The following is a 22,983-nucleotide window of genomic DNA, read 5'->3' on the forward strand; positions in this document are numbered from 1 at the left end:
AATCGCCTCGAATTTTATTTTATTATTTTGCCCATTTTCCGAGGAGATTGGAATGGTCGTAGATTTGATTCGGAACTAGATATCCGTTGGCAAGTGCTGCGCATTGGTGACATCAGATGTCAAGAATGTCTTGGGCCAACCCGGGATGGATTAAAGACACTTTGTCTAAGCTAAGTTTCCCAGTTTTCTAGGAGGAGCAAGTAAGTGGCTTAACTTATGCTTAAAATTATGGAAGGAAACATAACCAAAGGACCCATGCTGCAGGCTTTTTTGAGAATCGGCAGTCTCAGGATTGGGAAGTGAAAGCAAATGTCGAACTCCGTGAAGGGGACTTAAAAAATGTTCGCGCTACATGTACTACAAGAGGCGATGCGGAAAATAATATGATAGTTGGCAGAGCAGTCCATCAGATAATTAGATGAAAGGTTACACATATTAAGGAAGATGCGGAGTTGCTGCAGGGAAGGGAAATGGAGTTTGCGGAGCCGTGACAGATAGTCCATCCGGGAAGGTTCCTTTTGGAGAAAAGGGTCCGCGTGAATTCACGTTGTACAGCTTCAAGAGCGCGACAGTCACGGTTGCGGAAGGGGGACCAGATTACACGGCAATATTCGAGAAAATTTTAAGAAGGGCTGGATTAAGGTGAAGTTGGATGAGGGACGTAGGATGAAACCAGACATGCTGGAAGCTCGATTGATGATGTCAATGAACTGGGAACTGAAACCAAGTTTGTCATCGAATGTTACACTCAGGTCTTGAAAGAAGGCCAGTAGTGAAAAGGGGTTGTCCGCAAGGGTGTTGGAGAGCGAATAGCATATCCAGTAGCATTTGCTAACATTCAGTATCAGCTTGCCAACCAAGCTCCAATGGACCGAAGTATCGAGGTTTGGCTGCGAGAGACCAGAGGTAAATTATTTAAGGTCATGTACGTAAAACAAACACGAGGCCATTGATAAAAAAAAACAGGAATAATGCGGGACCAAGTACAGAGCCTTGGGGAACTTCAGAGGAAGGAAGGAAGGAATGGGATCAGCAACCATGAATAAACTCTGAATCTGCAGGAACGGTTCGGGAGGTAGGAGGAAAGGCAATAAATGGTTGATGTGGGGGGGGGGCGAGTTGAGTAGAGAGAGTTTGGAGAGGAGAATGTTGTTAACTATATCAAAGGCTTTGGCGAAATCGATATAAATAGTGTGAACCTTGGGGGGGGGGGGGGGGATTTGGGGGAATACGAGAGAAGAAAAGAGAGATGAGAAGGTAATTTGCGGTCTTCGCTTTTGAGAATAGAGTTCATAAAGGCTTCTTTCCAGGAATGAGGAAAATGGCATTCTTCGAAGCTTTTGTTTAAAATTACCCACAGAGGGAGCGAAATGTGTTATTTACGGTTAACAAGGAAAACGTTAGGAAGTTCGTCGGGACTAGGTCCGACATTAGTGTCAAGATTACTAATGAGGAACTCAAATCAGGAAGGCATGAGGAGAGGAATGGCAAGAGATTCGGAGCAGGAAGGAGTAAGCACCAAAGATTGTGGGGAGTTGGAACTCGAGTCCACTAAGTTCATGCAAAGAGGGAAAGATTGGGTGGGGTTACGGGAATAGCGAGTCTGGGACCAAAACGGTTTCAAGTTACCGATGGCCAGGGCAGCCTCGACGTTCAGTAAGTATCTCTTATGCGCTTTTTTAATCACCGACTTTGCAGGGGAAGGCATAGCCTTGAAATGAGCAAGGTCGGCGTCTTTTTTAGAATCCCGAAGCTTCTTCCATAATGCATATTTTAGGCGGATGTTACTGAAGATCTCCGTTGTGAACGAAATTGGGTAAGGACAAAGACAGGTAGGAGAAGGAGAGGGGCCTAACAAGAGAGGAGATCAGATAGGATATTGTAAAAAGTGCTAAGAGGTTGATCACACAATGTGTGAAAAAATATGTGATCCCAGTAAATTTTAATTTAGCGGCAGTCACCTCTCCTAGAGGCGTCTCTGGTCATCGTCATTAACGGCGCAACAACCGGTATCCAGTCTAGGCCTGCCTTAACAAGGAAGCGTCTCTGGTAGTAGATGGAAAATAAACCGAAAAAAACACGCCCATAATAGCGAGAGCATGTGGTGTGGAACGTCATACTTGCTTTTGCGTCAAAGGAAGACACGTTGTTTGGTTTGAAGATGATCGAGGGGTGGTTGTAGTTGAATGTGAGAACTATATTCAAGTGAAACTTTATGGTGATAAATCATGGTTACGAATGACGAAATTGGATCCGCTGGATGAAAAGACAAAAGCGATCCTCATTATTAATCGGAGGTTTTTGATTACGAGGTCATCTTAAAATCGATCATTAAACACCTGAGGGTAATAAACGATGTCAAGGTGATTTTTAAGGAACATTTACACTACGTCAACAAAGGCTAGTTCATCTCTAGCGAGGATGATACCTAGTATTGCGGGACTCAAATATAGTCGCCACTGGCTCCTTATCGCAAAGGGGTGAAATTCATTCAGCTCTACACGGTTCCTGCATAGACTGGAGGACAATGATATGAACGAAAGGAGGGCGAATTCGGTATATCGTCAGATCGCAGCGAGGGTTGGCAGCACGTATAGAAGGGCATTAGGTGGGTGTGACAACGCGGAGGATCTTCTGGTGAACAAGCGCACTCGCAAAGGAGGACGAATCCGTACGAGGGGATTGAGACCAGGGAATCGTATACACCATTTTGTAACCAGGAAAATTCCAGACTCTAGCGAGGGTGCAACCGCGCTAATTAAGCCTTCATAAGCGTTTTGCTGAACAACCACATAAACCAAATCAGCTATAATTTTAGTGAATATTTGAAATACTGTTAAAAAATGAAAGAAAACCCACCTATATATCATGCATACCGCCAATCATCCCTTATTTTTTCGTTGATATATCACAAAAATCACAAAAATATATTTATTTTTCGGTCCCAGTTAGTATGTATCTTACGCACCAAATCTGCGAGGATATCATATATTCTGATATTCAATTTCAAATGACGAAATAAATCAGAAAATATTTCCTTTGGCCTTCATTGCGATTTCAGCCGTATATGTAAATTATTGGGCTGCACACCTTTCTGTGTATCGGAAAAGCCTTGCTTTTCCGTACCTCCGAAACGCAAGGGAACCCAGCTGTTTGCTATATATTTGTGCGTATATGAAAACATAATATTATTATGATTTATCCTTTTCCCAACCGAAATTTTCCGATTCATTCCAATCATCTAATTTTTCTTGGCGGAAAACCCACTGAGTACGCAACTTTTTTCCGCTTACTAAAGAAAATGTTTCCATTGCCCAACGCAACAATGTTACAGGCGAATTGACGCAATTTATATGATACATCCGAGTATCCTGGAAAGTGGCTATGTGTTTGCGCACCATTTCGTCTCTTCGATAAAATGTTAGTATGTAAAGAAATTGGATTTTATGTTTGCCTCGAGGAATCCTATATAGTTGTCCTTGAAGGACTCGAGTAAATTGCTTAAATTTGTGGTTGCGATACACTTGAAAAGGCTGTTTTATGATGGCACGATAAAAGAGATAAAGTGCTCTTATCTCCCCGTTATTTAGTGTAGTGAATGGATATTTAAAGGGTGAAGTTGAAAAGGGTCTTTATGGTTGAATGGACAGAGTTTTGCTGTCTTCCTTGGAATTTAATGAGTTGGAATCGCTGCAAGGCGAATTGCGAGATGTTTTCCTGTTTTCAGCGCTGGCAATCTATTGCTCGGAACGAAATTAAGGAAGTCCGCTTCAGTTATTTTTAGAAAGCACAGAGGGATGTTATGTCTCGGTATCAAATGTAAAACCTCTTCTAAAAGGGAAGCGTTAGCGAGATTTTCCGATAATTTATTCTAAAAAAAAGATTTGAAAAATGGTTGCAAGTTAAGAATCTGCATCTCATTGTCTGGTCTTTCCAGAGAACCGTATCCACCGTCGAGATTAAGATTAAAGTGCATGTCATCTATCATAATCTGGAGTGTGTTCTAGTGATCCTTCTCCCATGTCTTGAATGAAAAAGGACCTCCACATTCCCTCCTGCAACTTACGACAGTCGATATAGAGTAATATGCATACATTGCTCTAGTAAGTGGGTACAGCTATGACTTTCGTCCCTCCTTTTACAGCTCGCTCAATGTCTCCAAGAGGACCATCTCGAGTATATCCTGTTGCCTCATTCTTTATTCATGCTTGCTTTTCTTAACCCTCAAGTGTACAAAACCTCCACATTGGTACTTCATATTCATACACTTGCACACAAAAGCCAGCAAATCCAGTTCCAGAAAACAAAGCCCCCAAAGAAAGAAATTGTAAAAATAAAGCAACAAAACGTAAAATTCCTTTCCAAGCTTTAAGTCTCACTAACCTCATATCCTTTCTCACCCCTTTGTGCTCATCTCAATAGTGTTGAAAGTGTAGTTGCTTGATGGCACCGCTGGAAAATGATACTCAGGGTTGCTATCAGATGGTATGGAGATTTATGGAGGCACACATACTTTCTGAATAGACCGTGGTGGAGAGAGTAATTATAAATGGAGGTTAGGAAAATATTCCTTGCACAATTAAGAATTTCAGACATTGTTAGCGGAGGGGGTGGGCGCGGAATGGTTGAGTGAAGTTAGGGTAGTATGGAAAGTGTAAACAGTTTTTTTTGTCAAGATTTTACTACAGAAGCGCTTTCAAAGTGCTTAAAGTTATATTTTTACTGCTCTTGATGTAAACTACAATTAGAGTAGGTTACTTGCATGGATGAACTCATTTGGCAACTGCCATTGAAGTCGTTTCAAAGTTTTGGGGATGCTCAACAACATTTACTACAAGGATCGAAAATTATCCCTGCATAACATCTTTGTTGCAATATGTATGATATAATACTGAGGTTATTTTATCTTCACTTTTCCTCTTTTTCCCATTGAATATCGAACTACTGGCTCCCTTCTTCCTCTTCTATAGCCTGGCAAGTGATTTCGTCCTCTAACTAGCGAATTCAAGCAGAGTGCGACTCACTTTTCCTAAAGGATTTTTGTTTTTTGATTCAATATCTGTCTGTTATTCTGCCTTTCCAAAGGAGAGAATTTTCAAAAGACATTGGTATATATGTTACCAGCGTGTGGGTGACACTTCATTCCTTAACTGTTGCCCTTTTCACATCCCTTTACACCCTTTTTATATCACGGGGTGGACATAGCTTTATTTATCTGCCCCTTCACCAAGCTACATGAAATCGGTCCCACCATGTGATCAACTGCAAGGACTTCTTCTTAGGCTTTCCGGCGCCACAGTCCTTCCAAATGTCTTCTCCAGATGCTTCCTTTTTTCTGTGAATTTAGGACAATAAAATCCACCGTCGCAACCTGGACAGTTAAGCGAACTATCCGGTTTAAATCTGTTCAAGTATTCGCCATGCCTCATAGTTTGTTAGTTTAGTTTACCGCAACTCCGAGCATTCAGGCCATTGTTAGGCCCATTGTACTATCCTCATTTACACTGATTTCGTTAAAGCTTTCGACACTGTAAATCACAAGATACTTCTATCCAAACTCTCGTCTCTAAGCGTTCCCATACCACTTGTTTTATGGCTTACCTCTTACCTTTCCAACCGATCCTGCCGCGTATCTATTGACGGGTGCACTTCCCGCTCCTTCTCCCCCTCCTCTGGCGTCCCGCAGGGATCTATTCTGGGCCCTTTGTTGTTTTCATTTTGTATTAACGACCTTCCCTCCGTCCCTCCTCCTTACTTGTCTCTGTTTGCTATATGCAGACGACCTTAATCTGTTTTCCGTTATATCGTCTCCTATGGACTGTGTTTCCTTTCGATCTACACTAGACACTCTGGTTCGTCGGTGCTCGACTAATGGTTTAGCGCTAAAAGTCAGCAAGTGTCACTCTATGTGCGACTCCCTAAAATCCTCACTTCCTTCTCCTACTCTCTTAACGGACATTCCTTATCCTGCTGAAATTGCACTAAGACCTCGGAGTCACTTTCGATAATAAGTTCCGCTTTGACACCCAAGTTACTAATCGAGCAGCGAAATTGTCAGGCTTTATACTTCGTTTTTCCCCTGATTTTGGCTCCATCCGACGCTCCTTAGTTCTCTTCAATTCCCTTGTGAGGAATACCCTCGAGTACGGCTCGCCCTCTTCCTTTTACTTTTGTACTTTAAGCAGGATAAGATTATTGCTTTTTTCTCCCCCTGAGGACAATAAGTAATTGGAGTTTACTCCGTTGTCCGTTAAATTAAATAAATAAATAAATAAATCCCCGTAAATCTATTCGATACTCCGGCCTATTCGATGGCTTCCCGCCTATGGCGTTCGCAGGTTTTAGCGAATATGAGAACATTCTCCAGAGGGAGAGAGTGTGAAGATTCTTCATTGAAAAAAAACCTTACCAAGATGTCTTCGTCTGAGATCTGAGGAGGCCTGCCAGCTGCATATAAAGTGCAGGGCCGCCTTTTCCTCCTCCTCACATTGACGGCACATAGCCGAAACCACCACCCTAATCTTTTCCATATGGTACTTTAAGGAACAGTGTCCTGTTAAAAACCCTACTAGGGTTTTCATGTCCAACTTCTTAAGGGAGAAAAAAGATGCCGCTTTGGCGACCCCAGGTTCTTTCACAATAATTTTGGCCTGCCGGCAAGAGTTCAAATCTCTCCACTCGGCTGCGTGAGTCCTTTCAATTTCACCCTTCAGAGTAGACTTAATATGGTGGCCGAATACCATAAGCTGGTTCTGGTCCCACTATTGTGAATCCAGACCCTCACGAGCCAGTCTGTCAGCTTCCTCATTACAAGCGATGTTTGAGTGCCCTGGTATCTACATTAGGAATGTTTCGTTCAGTCGGTCAAGTTTCAGCAGCACCTGATGGCAACTTCACACCAACTGACTTAATATGTCGTTGCTATTTAGTGCTGATATTGCTGCCCGACTGTCGGAACAGATTCGAATGGTACGACCCCTCCATTTTTTGTCGCAGACATTCTTCTGCAGCCAATGAAATAGGATATATCCCCGCATGGAATATGCTCGTCATTTTTTCCGAAAAGTCGGGTCAGTTCCATAATTGGATTCCCAAAGACCAGTCGGTGAAGATTATTAAGTCTGTAATCAATGTAGGTATCAGCGACCGCTCCGAGGAGGCCAATTAGCGCTGTGGTGCACCGCTTTCATGCCATAAATTTGTAAGACCGTGATTGCTGTTATGAGAGCAGAAGGGCAGAGTCTAGTATCCGTAGCCTGACTCTAGCTAGAGCTGGGCAACCGCAGAGAAAGTGCAATGCGAATTGTAGGGTATGTCGAGCCTGGCGGCACGGTCCCCTATGGGACAGTGCCCCTTGCAGACCGCTGTAATTTTGAATGCATTTGCTCGCGTCTGGCACAGGAGCTCTCCTGATCGGGCTATATTATATGCGGGTCAAATTCTCCTCGTCTTGGCACAGCGCGTAAGCCTTCGCTATCTGAGGTTTGCGGCTGCTAGGTAGTGCGATTAGACTCCGCCCCTGACAGCCGCCAGCGAAACACAGACTGTATTCACCGAAAGGCTGCCAAGAGCAGAGCCTCGCCTGGCCAATCCGTCAGCCCGTTCATTCGCCTCTCGGTTCCTACGCCCGGGAACCCAGAGGAGGGTGACCTTGAACGTGCCGTCCAGACGGTTCAGCGCGTCTCTGAATTGACCCACCAGCCTGGAAGATGTCGTCGCTGAGTACAAGGCCTTGATAGCCGCTTGGCTGTCGGTAAGAATGGCTATGTTACGCTTGGGGCTCGAATCTCGCACCAGTCATCGACAGACATCCAATATCGCCAGTACTTCCACTTGGAATACATTGGCGAAAGCTAGGAGACAATACGACTTGGATACACTGTGTGTATTCGAGAAAACGCCCCGCGCCGACTCCACAGGCCATCCTTGATCCATCGGTAAAGACTACTGAGTCATAACCTTTTAACATGCCGCCGGTCTTCCAATTTGCCTTGGTTGGAAAGTCCACAGCAAATTTCTCGTGAAGTTCAGCTGGTGAGTGGCATAGTCCGTGGGGAATGCCCAGATTTCCTGAGATACTTCGTCTAGGATGTTGCTGTGACCGCAGGACGTCACTGCCAAGCATCCGAACTCACGTAGTCTGACGGCACTGCACGCTGCAACGTATTTAATGTGAAGTTCTGGGGGGAGGAGATGCAGGAGTACATTGAGAGCATCTGTCGGGCAGGATTGCAGAGCCCCAGTAGCACTTGCACACGCGGTTCTTTGAATCCTATTAAGCTTCATCCTATTGTGTTTTTTGCTCAAAGCCTGCCACCTTACAATAGAACAGTACGTTAGGATCGGACGCACTACAGCGGTGTACATCCAGAGAATCATCTTCGGTCGGTGACCCTATTTCCTTGCAAAGGTTCTCTTGCAGGTATAGAAAGTTATACAGGCCTTTTTAATACTCAGTTTTATGTTCAATCTCCAATTTAGCTTGGGATCCAGGCCCAGCCGATCTCATCCTCATTAATTACCGATTTGATAGACTCGCACAGCTGGGGTGGCCACAAACCCTCCAAGCAAGGTTCTGACTTACAGTCCTCCTCGCTGGCAGGAAAGTGCGCTTGAACCAGCCTTCCGACTTTTTAAGAAAGGATAGGCTCTTATGTTCCTTGGACAGAATCTTACTGAGCCTCGCGGATTCATTGGCGTTTTCGATGTTCTGACAATATTTCAACCAAGACCGCCTCTTGGCGGTCCTCATGGCCGAATGTACATCTTCAGGCAGTCCTTGTATGGCTGCCAATATTTATGCCTGTAGCAGATGTTGATGATTTCTTTGATGAGCTTCCTGAGGCTAGAGAGATCTTCATTCCACCACGGTGGTAGTGTCTTTTTGCTGTACTTAGTAGGGCACGAGATTTTAAAGGAGGTATCGAATGCCTTTTCCAGAGCCCCGACTTTTGATTCCAGTTGCATTGGCGTTGCAGCCTATCAATAGGTTGGCTTTCTTTGTTGCTACGGTGTTCGTTAGATGTTGTAGTTCTTCTGGCTGAGCTGATCGGTCGTGAGCCATGTAAGCCGAGGAAATATACAAGTTCTCTGCCCCCACCTGCTCCAGCTTGAGCATGACTAGGCCTGTATAATATTTGCTTTGGAGCCCTTTGATGGTTCGGTCGCCTCCGACCCAGGGCTCCTGTATTCGTGCGATGTCTTCCGCTAGGAGGGACACAAGCAGATTAGCCTAGGCGCTGCAGTGCTGCAGATTTATCTGCATTACTCTCAGCATGATCTGCTGCGTGGAGGGTTCGTCAGACCCGGTCGGACTGTCGATCGTTATCTCCTCCAGCAGCTCGTTGGAGGCGTCGATTGGATGTAGGTCGTCGTCCGGTTTTGTAGAGCGGAACACTTTGACTTTTGCACTCCTGACTCCGAACCACACTTTATAGTCGACCTTTTCCAGTGCTTCCAAGCACTCTTCGGAGTGGAAAAGGTTGGCTGTTTGTCTGGGCTTCCTTCTCCTTGATAACAACCCAGCCGCCCATGCGAATCCTGGTGTTTTGAAGGCGCGGGATTTGGACGAGCTTGTCCTTATTCATGCGTATCTTCGGCAACCAGATGTGAGCGACGGGTTTCATGGGAATCTCGTCGTAAGGGATGACATTGAGCTTTACGCCCTCCCAAGGCTCGCTGATCTCAGAGTTCGCAAACATCCATTGACTACGCAGCCCTCGGCGTATGCTGTTCCACCTGGCTTGGGATCCTATTAGCATCTTCTCCAATGCAGGAAGGACGATCGCCAGGCTGTTGCTTTGCCTCGTGAAAGTGCCAATATTCCAGATAATATGTTTAAGTACTGCCTCCAATGAAATCATAAATACTCACCTCAGAACTATCAATAGAAATGAAAATACATCCCTCTAACTTTCACCAAACATTGTGGTTGTTGTGTTAAATAATAGAATTTGCCTCCCTAAAATATGTTTCCCAAATGTCCGAAAGAGAATGAAATTTTATATTATCCTCCGCAATTTGAATTTAGTGACTTTTGTTTTCATTTTGGAGGCCGAAATATCTTACACCTCATTTATTATTTAGTTTGAAAATGTCCCAAACGTAACATTTGCTCTTCCATCTTATCTCTATTAATATGTACAATGTGTACTGCGTACAAATAAGGAAATGGAGTCGGTGAAAATGGATAGTGTGAAGGTATTCGTGACATGCCTCCTATTTGCTGAATAGTCCCCCTTTGACCTGGTATTATTTTGATAAGGGTTAAAACGGAATAGGACCTTGGTATTTGGTGTGGCACTTGTTGAGTTTTGGAAAAGATAATTAATAGCGAAAATAAATCAGATCATAATAAATCAAAAATCCTGCAATTCAGGATTGTTTTTCCGACTCCTTAATTGCTATGCGGATTGGTTAGAGAAAAAAGTGCTTTCATACTTTTTGACTGCATTCACCAAAAACCAGAATAACAATGCACCATCAACCAGGTCATTACCATATATAAAAACAGCTCCTTCTCCAACTGGACTCTCCAATTCAGGATCGCTTCCCGATTATATCCGAATGGGTCCCTTTTGGTAATCTCCGTGATTCTTCATCAAGGCATCGTTCCTTTTCCCCAAGAAGATCCTTAGAAAAATTTTAACGCTCTTCGATTTGGGTGACCTTTTCGACTGCCTGGAGCCAAGCATTATGCCCATAGATTTGAGCTCCTTCCTTGGTTTGTGTTCTCCAGTACTTGAATCTCAACCTCTCACGATATGTGCCGATTCGTCTGAAGAAAAATTTTAGTGTTTTCCTTGAATTTTAGACTTCTACCCATGACCGAGCGTAGCCTGGTTTAGCTTTTTCCTAGCGTCCTCCGAATTGTGGGCAAATATTACGACCCAGCATCGACGGCAAAATTTTCCTAAATTTATGAAAAGTAGCGAAAATTGACCGTGAGGATTGACAGGATCTAAGTATACTTCAACTTCTGTCAACACGGGCTTGCTTATCTCTGTGCAAACCAGGATCGGCAATGTTGCTATGGCTCTTTGGATACTTGCCATTTCCTAATCCGAAAGTGCAGCAATGAAAGATATCTTATCTTGCCTGTAGAGCTCCAATAGCGTGGAAGAGCGGAAACTATTCACGTCGTCTAACACTCATGGTGGTGCTCAATTCGTCCTAACCTTAACGTACGCTTCGGGAGAAGTGCTTGCAGGCACCACTTCAGAGGTGAAAGCGTCAGTGCTAACCGTTGTGAAACTTGCTTCCATGTCATTGATGTTGAGATTGTCCAAGTCTTCTTACATTTGATCCTATAATAGTTTGGGGCAAGCACGAATCGCAATGGTATTTCATACCGAGGTGGTCAATTGGTCAGAGACCCCTTCCTCAATTGGAGAGTTAAGACCCCGTAATCTTTAAGCAAAAAATTCAGCTTTGCTTCTATAGAGAAAAGATTCGAATGGGGCCTAGTTGGGAAGCAACCGCGGAGACTGATGTCATCTTTACCTGGTAAACCAAAAACAAAGCTTAAATCCGGAGTGAATGGAACTCATCGAGAATTTTTTTTTCTTCAGCCTTTATCCCGTTCACAAGCGGGGTCGGCTCGTCGTGATCGGCTTCGCCATTTGGCTCTATCGAATGCCTGATCTGGGTGCAATCTCGAGGCTTTCAAATCCCCATCCAGCGTATCAAGCCACCGTTGCTTAGGTCTGCCTTTTGGTCGTTTACCATCGACTTCGATGTTCAGACCAATCTTTTTTTTTTCGTGTATTCCAGATGGTGATAAAATATTCATGACACATCTATGTTCATTAGCACTCATTTCGTGGCCAATATGGGATCTTTGTTAATTTTAACTTCCACTGAGGCGAAGGCCGTATTGTCAGCGCAAGATTTCGTATTGTGCAATCATCATGTTAAGTGATGTTTGTTTTGGGGAGTGGATTGAGTGAATGCATTTAACACATTACTTCGGGCTAGCCCTTCTGTTCTCCCGACTTGGAGAGTCTTCAAGTCAGGGAATTTCTTTCACTAACGAAAGAAGATAGAAGGATAAAAGGAGTTGTTAGTTCAAGGACTCCCTTGCCCTCTGGTCGCTCCACCGGTCGAGCTCAATTCCCTTCTTAACAAGAAAAAACCGAAAGTCTAACAGCGCTTCTCAGCATTTCCCGGATAACGATGTGTGGAGAGAGCATCCCTGTATCTGCATAAAGTTGCTGACAAAAACTATCTCACCTTTTACCAGTCAAAAAAAAAAAATGTGTTTGGTGTCGTCCGCCACTCCATTGCAGACCACAGACACAATGAGGAGATCGTGGGTTCCCAATCTTGTGCGCCTCGATCCCCAATTAGAAGGAAATAATCAAGCTCACCATGCTTTTGGTTCAGCTACGGATCAAAATTGTCGAAGGGGCGCGCAATACATTTTCATGTTGGCTGTTTGCCAAAATAGATTCCCACTCGGTAAGTGTGCGTTGATGTTCGTCACGGGCAACCGCTCTTAAATCTTCGCTCTTACGGCTATAGATGGCTTTACGTTCTTTAGGAACTAGGGTAGCGTTGACTATGCAGGGCCCCCAACATTTGCAACTGGCCGACTCAAGGCCGAGATTCCAGTTGCAGCCCTTCAGACTATCGTAAGAAGCACTCCAGATGTCCTAGGCCCTAGGATAAACCTCTGTGCTACTTCCTCTGGACCGTCTCATAGAATAGGGAGTGGTCTTTCAGATAATCCTCCCGTATCCTCAAGAGGTAGCTTGGCACGTAGAATGAGTTTTCTAATGTACCTAGTATATCTCTCCATCCTATAGAATTGAGGGCATTTTTTACATCAAACCTTTTGAAGAGCGCTATGCGTCGAGATTCGCGGCTGTATGCCTCGGCAACGGCATCCAATACAGCAACTACCGTGGATCTCCCTGGTCTGAACCCCAATTACCTTGTGGATAAGTCAACCCCATCCCCGCCTTTTATTGTGAAGAGAGGGCCGTCCTCGACGCCTGCCGCGCTGTTGACATCAACCCGCACGGTATATCTGGGGAACAACGCTGGTACAATGGGAAACTAGTCGGCACTTAGTATGCAGGTTTCCGTAGAGCTCCGATTTTCCACGTGACAAGACCAACTTATATGAAATTGTTGGGAGTAGACGGTGAGTGCCTGCCATGTAGGCATACTCTTATGGTCCTCTTCGGCCATTGATTAGGCGATTATAACCAGAGCTCCGCCGTGACCAGCACCGTGATACTGGTTTTTACTGAGTGCAGGCTTAGCATTCATTCCAGTAGATGGAAGGCCTATTTAACACTTCTACCTCTGAGGAGTACGGCATACCAGTTTCACAGCGCAACTCCAAGTTTGTGTCAACAAAGAGATCCGGCTTCAATATGAGCTCAACTACAATCACCGTAAAACCCACACAATGGGGCCACCTACGAGTAACTGGGTGAGAAAACATCCTCAAGGAATTCTTCTGGAGTATATACTCCAAAGGGCCATTTCGGTTCCCATGGTGCCAGGTAACCTCTGATAAGGCTTCGTGGCAAGAACCACTTCAGATGAGATTCTTGCAGACTGGTGGAAATCCGTTGTTTTTCCAAATATACACAGGTTGGAGAACGTGTGCCGGGTACTACTAGTATTTTTTTAAAAACAAAAATGTTGGTTTAAGGTCATGTTTGGAAAGCAGGGAGTCCTCCTTCCCCGTTCGTCTCTGGTGTGCTCACCGATGATGCACCTGTAGTCACATAACACAAGTTGGAAAAGAGGTAAATAAACGGTTACCTCCTTCATCTCAGGAAGCCATTCTACCAATGAAATACTCGTTAGTGTACTACGAGTATGTATTTTATTGAATCGCCTTAAGTGCGATATGACTGCGATATTGGTAACAATTTCCAGGACTAAGCAAACTTCATTGGCGCCACATTTTCATGTCCAGGGTGAAAAACACGTCACAAAGATATGGCACTGCTGCATTTTGTTGCGCGATATATCGTTTTAAGGCATTTGAAGCTGCTTATGCGACACAATTTTTGTCAATAGCTCCGCGTCAAACTTAACACAGACGCAATTTAAACGCATGTCATTTATGTTGAAGGCTCCGGGTGCCTTCGGGTAAGCTTTTATACAACCATTGGCTACCAATGGTTCAATAGTAAGAGCTAACTACCTCTAGTAACAAATATTAGCTCTAGAAAACCTTGATGTGCAAATAGGGTACATCACTGAGCAGAACACATACTTGATTGGAAGTCCTCGGAACCCAGCATTGCCGCTGCATGATACAACCCTGTAATCATTTTGCAAGCAACATGCGCAAATATGGCCTTATTTTATAGTCAGCCACTCTATAGTCAAATTTAAGGTACCTCGAGCACGCAAGGAACAGATCATATGATAGCCCTGCAGCTAAACCACTTAATACAGATTAGATCTGCCGATGTCACCCTATGTGGTGACTGAACATGTTAGTCTCCTTTTGAACCTTTTAACAATGGTATATCATCGGCGAGATTTTTCATGTGTACCTGTAGTATTAACTCATTTGCGCTTATAAAGTAATACGGTGATACAAAGAGAGAGCTCGCTCTCATTTCTTAGGCAGCCACAAGACCATACTCAGGTTCTCCGCCACTTTCTTCTTCTTCACTCAACAGCAACCTCGCTCCCGGGTTTAGTGGTTAACCTTGTGCAATTTTTCGGCAATGCTAAAGCACTGCCGCATTAGCATCTTTCAGTGAAACCTATCTATTGCGGCCTTTTGCGGCCACTGAAAATAACTCCACTGGCCTTTGGATAACTGACGATGCACTAGAAACACTAGTTAGGACCAACTGATCGCTCTAAGCAGCTGATATTCCCTCAGATTTATTGATTAGATTATTGAACTATGTGGAAGTCCTGCAGTACTCAAGCGCACTGCTGAAGTTTCTATTGAGATGACTTGCTGTTTGTTATAGCGTGACTTGTTAGCACTGATGAAGGGAACAAGTGGTTCCCGAAATATCGCTATTTGTGGCACTTTCGAGAGCAGTTCACAGCTTTCCATCTTGTCTTCCTTGTGTGGACACTCTTTTCTGCCAACCTATTCTAGGATGACCCTATTGGCCATCTATCCGATCACCTCCCTTTTTCAGCAGAGTTCTACTAGTTTGGTTTCTTCAATGTAGGATCAAATGGTCCCCGAAATACGATATATCGACTCAAATTGTCTGAACGAATTTTTCCTTATTGAAAAATACATAAAGGATTGATGTCAACCAGTATCCTGACAGCATCCTAACCCATCATGTTGCCTTACAAAAAACTTTCCTTCAACAAATCATTCCGGAATTAAAGGAAACTATATTCCTCAATAAATTCCTAATAACAAATTGACTTTCACTTTATTGTCAACGACGAGTAATTCAGCTCCAGCACGTATTAATCTTGAAACTTTTTGTCAGTTCTCCTTTGTTGCTCTCAAACTTTCTGATGGAACTCTCTCCCCGCGGAATTTATGTCACTGATGTTGCGTGTTCTGGTTTGGAAAATTCTTCCTTTCGTGAGATTTATACACAGAGTGGCATTCTTGGTAAGGAATAATGTCGTAAATTCCTTGAATGAGGGATGGGTGACGGAAGCAGCTTCATTAGGTTCTATGTATATTAGTTGGAATATCCTTTGTTTATTAGACGGGTAATGTACAGCATAAATGAGCGCAAATATTGGGCTGTCGTATATCCTTTCATAATTATAAAGGCAAATATACGTTCGTCTCAGGCTTCAGGAGTGAGTGGTTCAGATGGAAACATACAATTAATTTGTCATTGTGTAATATCACTTTTTATTAGAGGTGGATTCTTAGGATGCCTTCAGTGGTGTTTGGTAATAATTTGTATTTGTTCCTTCTTTTGTCATGCAATCCTTCAATTTGGTTCATCTTGTTCGCAAGCCTTGGAGCCTATCATGGATTAGTGACTGTGGCTAATCGGGAGCTTGATGTTTGTTTTCGTAAATTTTATTATTAAAATTAATTCCACTTCTTAATCAAATTCAACTTTAGTGTTGTAAGTGTGGGAAATGTTTCGGGCTTTGACCGGAGAAAAATTGGATAATCTTAGGAGCTATAAATATCTCCAGTGTGATAAATGAAGATTGTTGATGTTTATGTTATTAGCTTCATGTTCGTTTTATCTTGAGATAGGCTGGGAAATGTCGTCAGGAATTTTGAGCTCATTTCCGCATTAATGTTTTGGAAAATCGAGCTTTATGTACATTTTATCGATTTCATCTAATTGACCTGAAATATCGTTACAATTTGGTGGAGATTCTTGATCGAAAAACAATTTTCGCTGTCAAAAATTGTTTTTAGATCTCTTAGTCAACTCGTTTTCGACTTGCATGCATGCGACACGCAAGCTGTTTGCTCCGCTACAATACTCCACCCCCAGCTAAAACAAAAGGAAGGTTTCAAGCGAGGAACCAGACGAGTTGCTCCCTCAACTCGGCTGCCGCAATTCAAAGTGGACGTGTCGCGATTGGCTGTTCGGAGGCCAAAAAGAACAAGTGGCGGGACTTGCGACCAAGAAGGGTCTTATTGGGCAATTATAGCGGCCTTCAGCGTCCTTTCCCACCTTTCGAGCATACCGTTAGACTACGGGTGGTAAGCGGTTGTCAGGTGGCGTTTAAATCCGTGGAGTTTGCCCAATTCTTCGAAAAAGGAGGACTCAAACTGCATTCCCTCCCTGGTCTTTGATTATAATTCCGGCACACCAAAGCGTGGAATCAGAGCGAGCCTTGCAAAGGGCCAATGATGTCGAAGTGGTTTGTGTGGAAACGCTTGGTGAACCAAGGGAACACTCCTACCTCTTTCCTCACATGCTTTGTTGGTTTGCACTTATGGCATGCGATGCAATGTCTGGCCTGGCAGTATATACTGGATGGTGACTCGAAGATAGGAAACTCCCTAAATACCTCCGGTCCTCAAGCTCTGAAGAACTGCTTCGTCCTTCTGCGCCTCGGAGGTTGCCAGCAAATCGACGGTGGCGGAGATCTTGACCTCCGCTACACGTGACAAAGCGTCAGCAGCAAAAGTGAACTGGCAGCTAAAGCTCAAATGCCGAAGTTGACGAGGGGACGCTTTCCCGGACTTTTGTTTTAAAGCAAAAGTGAGTGGCTTATGGTTCGTGAATAATGTGAACGGCCCGCCTTCAGAAGAACACCGGAAATATTCAATTGCAAGGTATGCGGCGAGTAACTCACGATCATAAGTGCTCTAGTTCCGTTGAGTGTGATTGAACTGTTTGGAGAAGAACCCTCTGGGAACCACATAATCAGACAGGAGTCTTTGATTTTGCCCAGACAAGAAGGCGTTAGTAAGGAACTCCAGGTACCTCGGTTTTGCGCCGAGGTCCACCAATTCGATATCCCTACAAGTTGTCTGGCGTCCTCACCTACGCCATCGCACCATCTCGGACAGGGTCTACCTCGTTTTCTTTTTTTTTCATAGATATTTTCCTTATAGACTTGCCGGGCTGGATCGTCCTCATCCATACGGATTAAGTGACCCGCCTACCGTAACCTATTGAGCCGGATTTTAATCAGAACTGGACGGTCGTGGTATCGCTCATAGATTTCGCTGTTATGTAGGCTACGAATCGTGCGTGTAGGGGGCCAAAAATTCTTCTTGGTGTAGTTGGCCGCTTCCATATTTAACCAATTCAGCAGTAATGCCATCGGCTCCTGGCGACTTATGATTTTTAGGCGGAATTGGACAGACTGTTTCTTCTACACTTGGTGGTGGCAGTATTTGTCCGTCGTCTTCAGTTGGCGGAAACTCCAAATCGCCTAGGCGCCATATTTTCAGATTTTTCGGTTTAATAGTTTTTGAGAACGGGTCTGTAAAAGAAATGATCACTTTCCACCCCCCCCCCCCCCTTTTCCCACTTGCTTCGAGTGTCAAAAATTATGGCAACTTTGGAAACTGCTAATCGAGACGTATCATTTGATACCCCACATCGCATCACTAACAAACTTTACACCCATCTTCTGTATGTATTAGCCCGCTCAGGCCAGGGTATAATCAATGAGCGAGGTTAATGTATCATATTATAATTTAGTAGGGCGTAAGGTGGCACATAGTTAACCTCAATAATTCACGACATTGCTGGGGAAGCTTTCCTTCGAAGCAAGTGGTTACAATGTTAAAGTAATAGCCGTGTTAGCACAGAAACTAATCCAAGAGAATGCAAATATTTTCACGGTTGAATGTGGTACTTATGAACTCTGGAGGAGTAAACACTTTTCGGAGAGGAGAATTAAAATCGATAGTAGACCTTACCTTCGTAAATGATGTGCTAGTCACGGATCTGCAGTGATCATCAGGCAACCATCTTCCAAACCTCTGATAGGCATAATATAAAGCCAACAAACATAGCAATAATGAGCAGGGAACCAGAAAATTCAATACGGAAATGTTCAAGGGAGGACTGGGAGACACTTTATTATCGGGAATTTAGAAATGGAGGTATGTCGCAAGGGACATTCCCAACCCACAAAAAACCGATCTGAGCTCTCTCTAGCAATTACTTGTCCTAATTTACTGCAGAAAATAGTGAACACTTGCTTCTCAGAAGTTGTATACCATACGAGCCTTCCGGCAGTGTATGTAAATGCCGACGAAGTTCCTGTAGTGAAGGGAGAAAAGAAACTTATTGAAAACAAGAATCCCGAATATCGCCCTAAAATGTGACCTATTTGAACGTTCTCCTCGCCTTTACCTTTATCAAGATTGGTCTCTTTCTTCGGAAACTTGACGATAATCTTTTTCCTTAACTCATTTGGGAAAATTTCGGATTCCCAGGATTTACTAGTAAGTAGTTCTGCAGAAACTGCAGGAGTTGAAGGTTACATCTTTGCGGGAAGACCGGGAAACCCACCGGCTTTACCACGCTTGTGTACATACATGAGTGACATGATATTACTTCTAAAGAGGTTTCGTTGATACGGTGATTTATGATTTCATCAACGACATCAACGGTGGAGTGCATTTGCCTGACATGAAAGCCTGGTATGTCAAGCAGCATTACCTACCACTATGGGAGGTTGTTAATAGCAGTCATAAATCAGTGCTACTGAGACTCCAATTGCTGATTCTGGACCTTTCTTGAGAGAATCCTCTTTTGTTGAGGCTTTTGAGATTTCCTTTCCCTTTGCAGTACAGTGAACAGAGTAGCATTGCCGTATTGAATCTAGAAATTGAATTCAATCAATCGTCTCTGAACCATTTTTAACCAAAGTTTGGCCGGAGCTAGGCAATTTTTGTTTAGGGATTGAAGAGTCCTAAGTTCACATCCTCTTCATGCCGGACCGGACGAAATGAAGAGCAACTTGCACCTACTCTTCATGGTCCACAGATTCCTCATTTGGATTCGGTCGCGCTGCTCCTAGGGCAGAGGTGAGACAGCGTCTGATGAGTTGCCTCTACCCTGGTACGGAACCGTAGCCTTCTGCGTCCTTCTTTTAATTTTTTAATATTTATTTGCAGAAACAGCCATTTCTCTCTCTCCCACTTTTTTACAAGTTCGGTTTTCGAAAAGAGTCCAACTTGACCTTTTAAGCCTCTTCAAAGCACCTTAAAAGTGTGCGATTCAGAGTTTCCAATAGATTTTCTATCGTCGAAAAAGAGTCCTTAGTTGCTTAGGGAGCTGTGATTTATTGTGAAGAAATTCATTGGACTTTGTCCAATCTGTTTTTCTAGGATTTCGTCTTTGTATTACAATATGTTCGCCTGCAATTATGAAATTAAATTCTAAGTCACGGCGATCTTAGGGTAGGACTTCGTTATTCATCATTTTCTAACCATTTCTAGCAACTTGGAAGTACAATTGTTATGTCAATTACTTCACTTCTTCTTGGAAGAGTATCCCATTTTCGCGGTCATGAGACCAGTCGAAGTGATAAAATCAAATAACTTCTGTCCTCTAGGATTGCATTTGCTACTATCTTAGCAAATATGTTGAGTGTTCCTATCACAACAACCAGATCCCTTAGTTTTTGCGTTGGCGGAGAACACAAAAATTATACGTTAAGTAAACAGCGACAACCATGATGTTGTTCACTTTGCCAATAACTTGGTATTGTAAGATAACTGCAACTAGGACCTGGAGACAGAATACCCTCGGCATAGTTTCCTTTAACGATATTGATATCATGATGCTGGTTCTCGGTCCTGCGGTTCTCCCGTCGAAGAAGATTCTAGCCCCGTTTACTGGAGCAATACTACAGATTTGGTTAAACCTATCCCATGAATGTTGTATCAAAAATATATAAGAGCAGTCCTGTAACTTTCCCAGCTTTACTACCAGTAGATAGCTGCTGCAGGTTAATTTCAGTAACTTTCATTTTTGTAAATAAGTCTAGTTAAATGTGAAAACCGCCTCAAACTGAAGAGTTTACTGCCTCCAGTGTGGGTTACCACAAGGTCACCAGTTTATTCTAACCTTCCGCTGAAACTTCCTCGTTGGCTGGGAGCCTTCCCAGGACTATCGTGTGAGGGCTAAATGCATACGTTTTCACATACCGGTATTAGATCAATTACCTTCACAGTGCCAGCTTTGCTTTTTTTTCTGCTAGGCAAAATTCAGTCTACAGTTACATCATTGCCGCTAAAGTTTCCCTCTGCTAAGCCTTCCTCTTTCATTTGCTGGAAAAATTTGGCCCAGATAGACCGGTTGTGCTTCCAGTTCCTCTTATCATAAGATTCGCTGTACCATTCTGCACTGCGGTACGAACGGTCCTAAGAAGTGGAAACCATGCTTTTTCACAGATTTTTTCGTAGGGAAGATGGTGTGGTTAGACCTCCCAAATCCGTGTCTCAGTTGCGATTTGACTGCTCAAATTTGCTAGTGAATTCAAAGACGGTTAACCCTTAACACTGTAAGAGTTTAAAGCTGTTGCTTTTATCTTCATGTGTTGAATACTTTTAGTGTACTAGAGGACTCCTCACCACAACAAGGTGTTGTCCCACGGGAGAGATATCCGGGTTACATAGTGTGCAAAAATGGATATTTGAAAATTTTGTGGAATATCCTGAGTGAAAATTAGTACCCTCCATTCATTCCGGACACCCAAAGTGGTTTCGGGCCAGGGAAGAACCCCTTTCCCTGTCTCTTTCGTCAAGTCTGAATAGTACCATTATGGAAGACGTGATTCGTAAAAATCACAGAGACAAGAAAGGAGTTATATGGATTTTAGTACAATTTACGCCAACAGATACTTGCATAATTTTTTAGTGCTAAAGTTTTAATTCATTCCACCATGGTGGGTATGACTCCTATTAAACCAAATGTATCAATCTTCAACATAATTTTTCGCGTTTTCCTTCCGAACCATACAACAACAAAAAAAAAAAACAGATTAAGGACATACACAGGACGAGTACCGACAGTATGTTGAATCTTCCCTTAAACTATTGATAGATAAGAAAGGACACATATAAAAAGCCCCAGGCAGAAATCTCATCATCAAATACTTTGCCAGATGGACAGATGCCACCACATAGTCACGTCTGCTGATCCTTTTCCTTCTTTCCAATTTCACTCTTGCTATGTAAAAGCATTCCTAAGACTAGCGAAGATAACTCCTATCAAGTTGCCTTCCACATCCATCCTTTGCCATCCTAGAATTTTGACTTGCGGTGAAAAATGATGTTGTGTATGAGTAAAAATAATCTGAGATTTTCGCTTGGTCAGGATGTACTTTTCCAGCGGTTTACTGTGCAGGATCTTTGATATATGAGCATGTCCATGCCGGGATAGTTGCCAAGGTGGCAGGTGTTTTGTTATAGTTCTTTTTAATATCGTGGAAACTGTGTGGAGATTTTCTGATGATTTGGCCGGAAAATATATAGTTTTTCAAAAGGACGAAATCTGTCGTGCTTGTCGGAAGTGTATTGTTGACTAATGTAATTAATTTGGGAAGAGTGGTTGCACGGTTACTCATTGGGAAAAATGTTGATAGTTTAGGGCGCAGGAAGATTAATGATTGTTTGTAAAATGAAGGTCAGCCTGTTATATTGGCCAAGGAATCTAATTTCAGTAGGTGATAGGGACATCAAGAAGGAAATTGTTTGCTTTTGTTGAAGACAATCGATCTGGAAATTTATGTACATATATTTTCTCCCTCATTTCAGCTTCCAGACAACTTCGAAGGCGTGTTCCATACGCCGGACACCTGATGACACCGAGACGCTTATGGCTCAATAAAATTCCTACACAATGTGATGTCGTAATTGAGTTTCCAGGTGCGTGGTATCCTTAGATTATAACCTTCATTCCTAGAATAGCTTGAAGAGGGCAAGATAGTTAAGATAATTAAACAAGATGGTTCTGTTATGATGAACTTTATTACAGACGAATTCATCTAATTCTTCAATTTTTTTCTTTTTTCTTAACTAGAAGACGCGCCAGATGAGGCTCTCCGATGGCTTCTGGCCCGAATACGTCTACAACCGCCGGCCGGACTTGGTCTTATAGCACAAGTTAAATCACACGAAAGTACAAAACGAACTGCTTTTTATATAAGTGCTCCAACAAATATGTAAGTATCCTTCTTCCTTACAGACTTGAAAGTGTCAGTTGATTTTTAGGGTTTAATTGAAAATATGGAGCTGCATTTACAAAAAAAAATGTACAATATTCCTCCTAATCAGTCTTGAAAAGTTATGTCACCTAGCTAGTCACCATAATCCTACATATGTTTATAAAGTTCTCCCCCCGCAATATTTTCGCCTTCCTAACCGCGGGGCGTTCTTCATTTATTTATTTATTTAATTAACGGACAACAAACAGAAAGAATTCCAATTAATTATTGTCCTCAGGAGGAGGAGAGAGCAAAAAACTTATCCTACGTTTAAAACTACTTAAAGTAGGGAAGTTAAAAGGACCAAGCTGTTTTGCATTATAATTTCGGCAAAGCCTGGGAATCGGGGAATGAAAATAGACT

At 43.1% G+C, this 22,983-nt stretch overlaps 1 protein-coding gene across 2 annotated transcripts in view; it reads left to right on the forward strand.

Moving 5' to 3' along the window:
• The window catches only part of LOC119651722 (anoctamin-8), a 131,405-nt gene that overhangs the window by 57,295 nt on the left and 51,127 nt on the right, over positions 1 to 22,983 (forward strand). For both annotated transcript variants that reach the window (XM_038055444.1, XM_038055445.1), the window contains exons 2-3: positions 22,172 to 22,282; positions 22,437 to 22,578. In XM_038055444.1, coding sequence (XP_037911372.1) covers positions 22,172 to 22,282; positions 22,437 to 22,578 — 253 coding nt within the window. The remainder of the gene's footprint in view (positions 1 to 22,171; positions 22,283 to 22,436; positions 22,579 to 22,983) is intronic.

The sequence above is a fragment of the Hermetia illucens genome, chromosome 3 (genome assembly GCF_905115235.1).
Source record: "Hermetia illucens chromosome 3, iHerIll2.2.curated.20191125, whole genome shotgun sequence".
Lineage (NCBI taxonomy): Eukaryota > Metazoa > Arthropoda > Insecta > Diptera > Stratiomyidae > Hermetia > Hermetia illucens.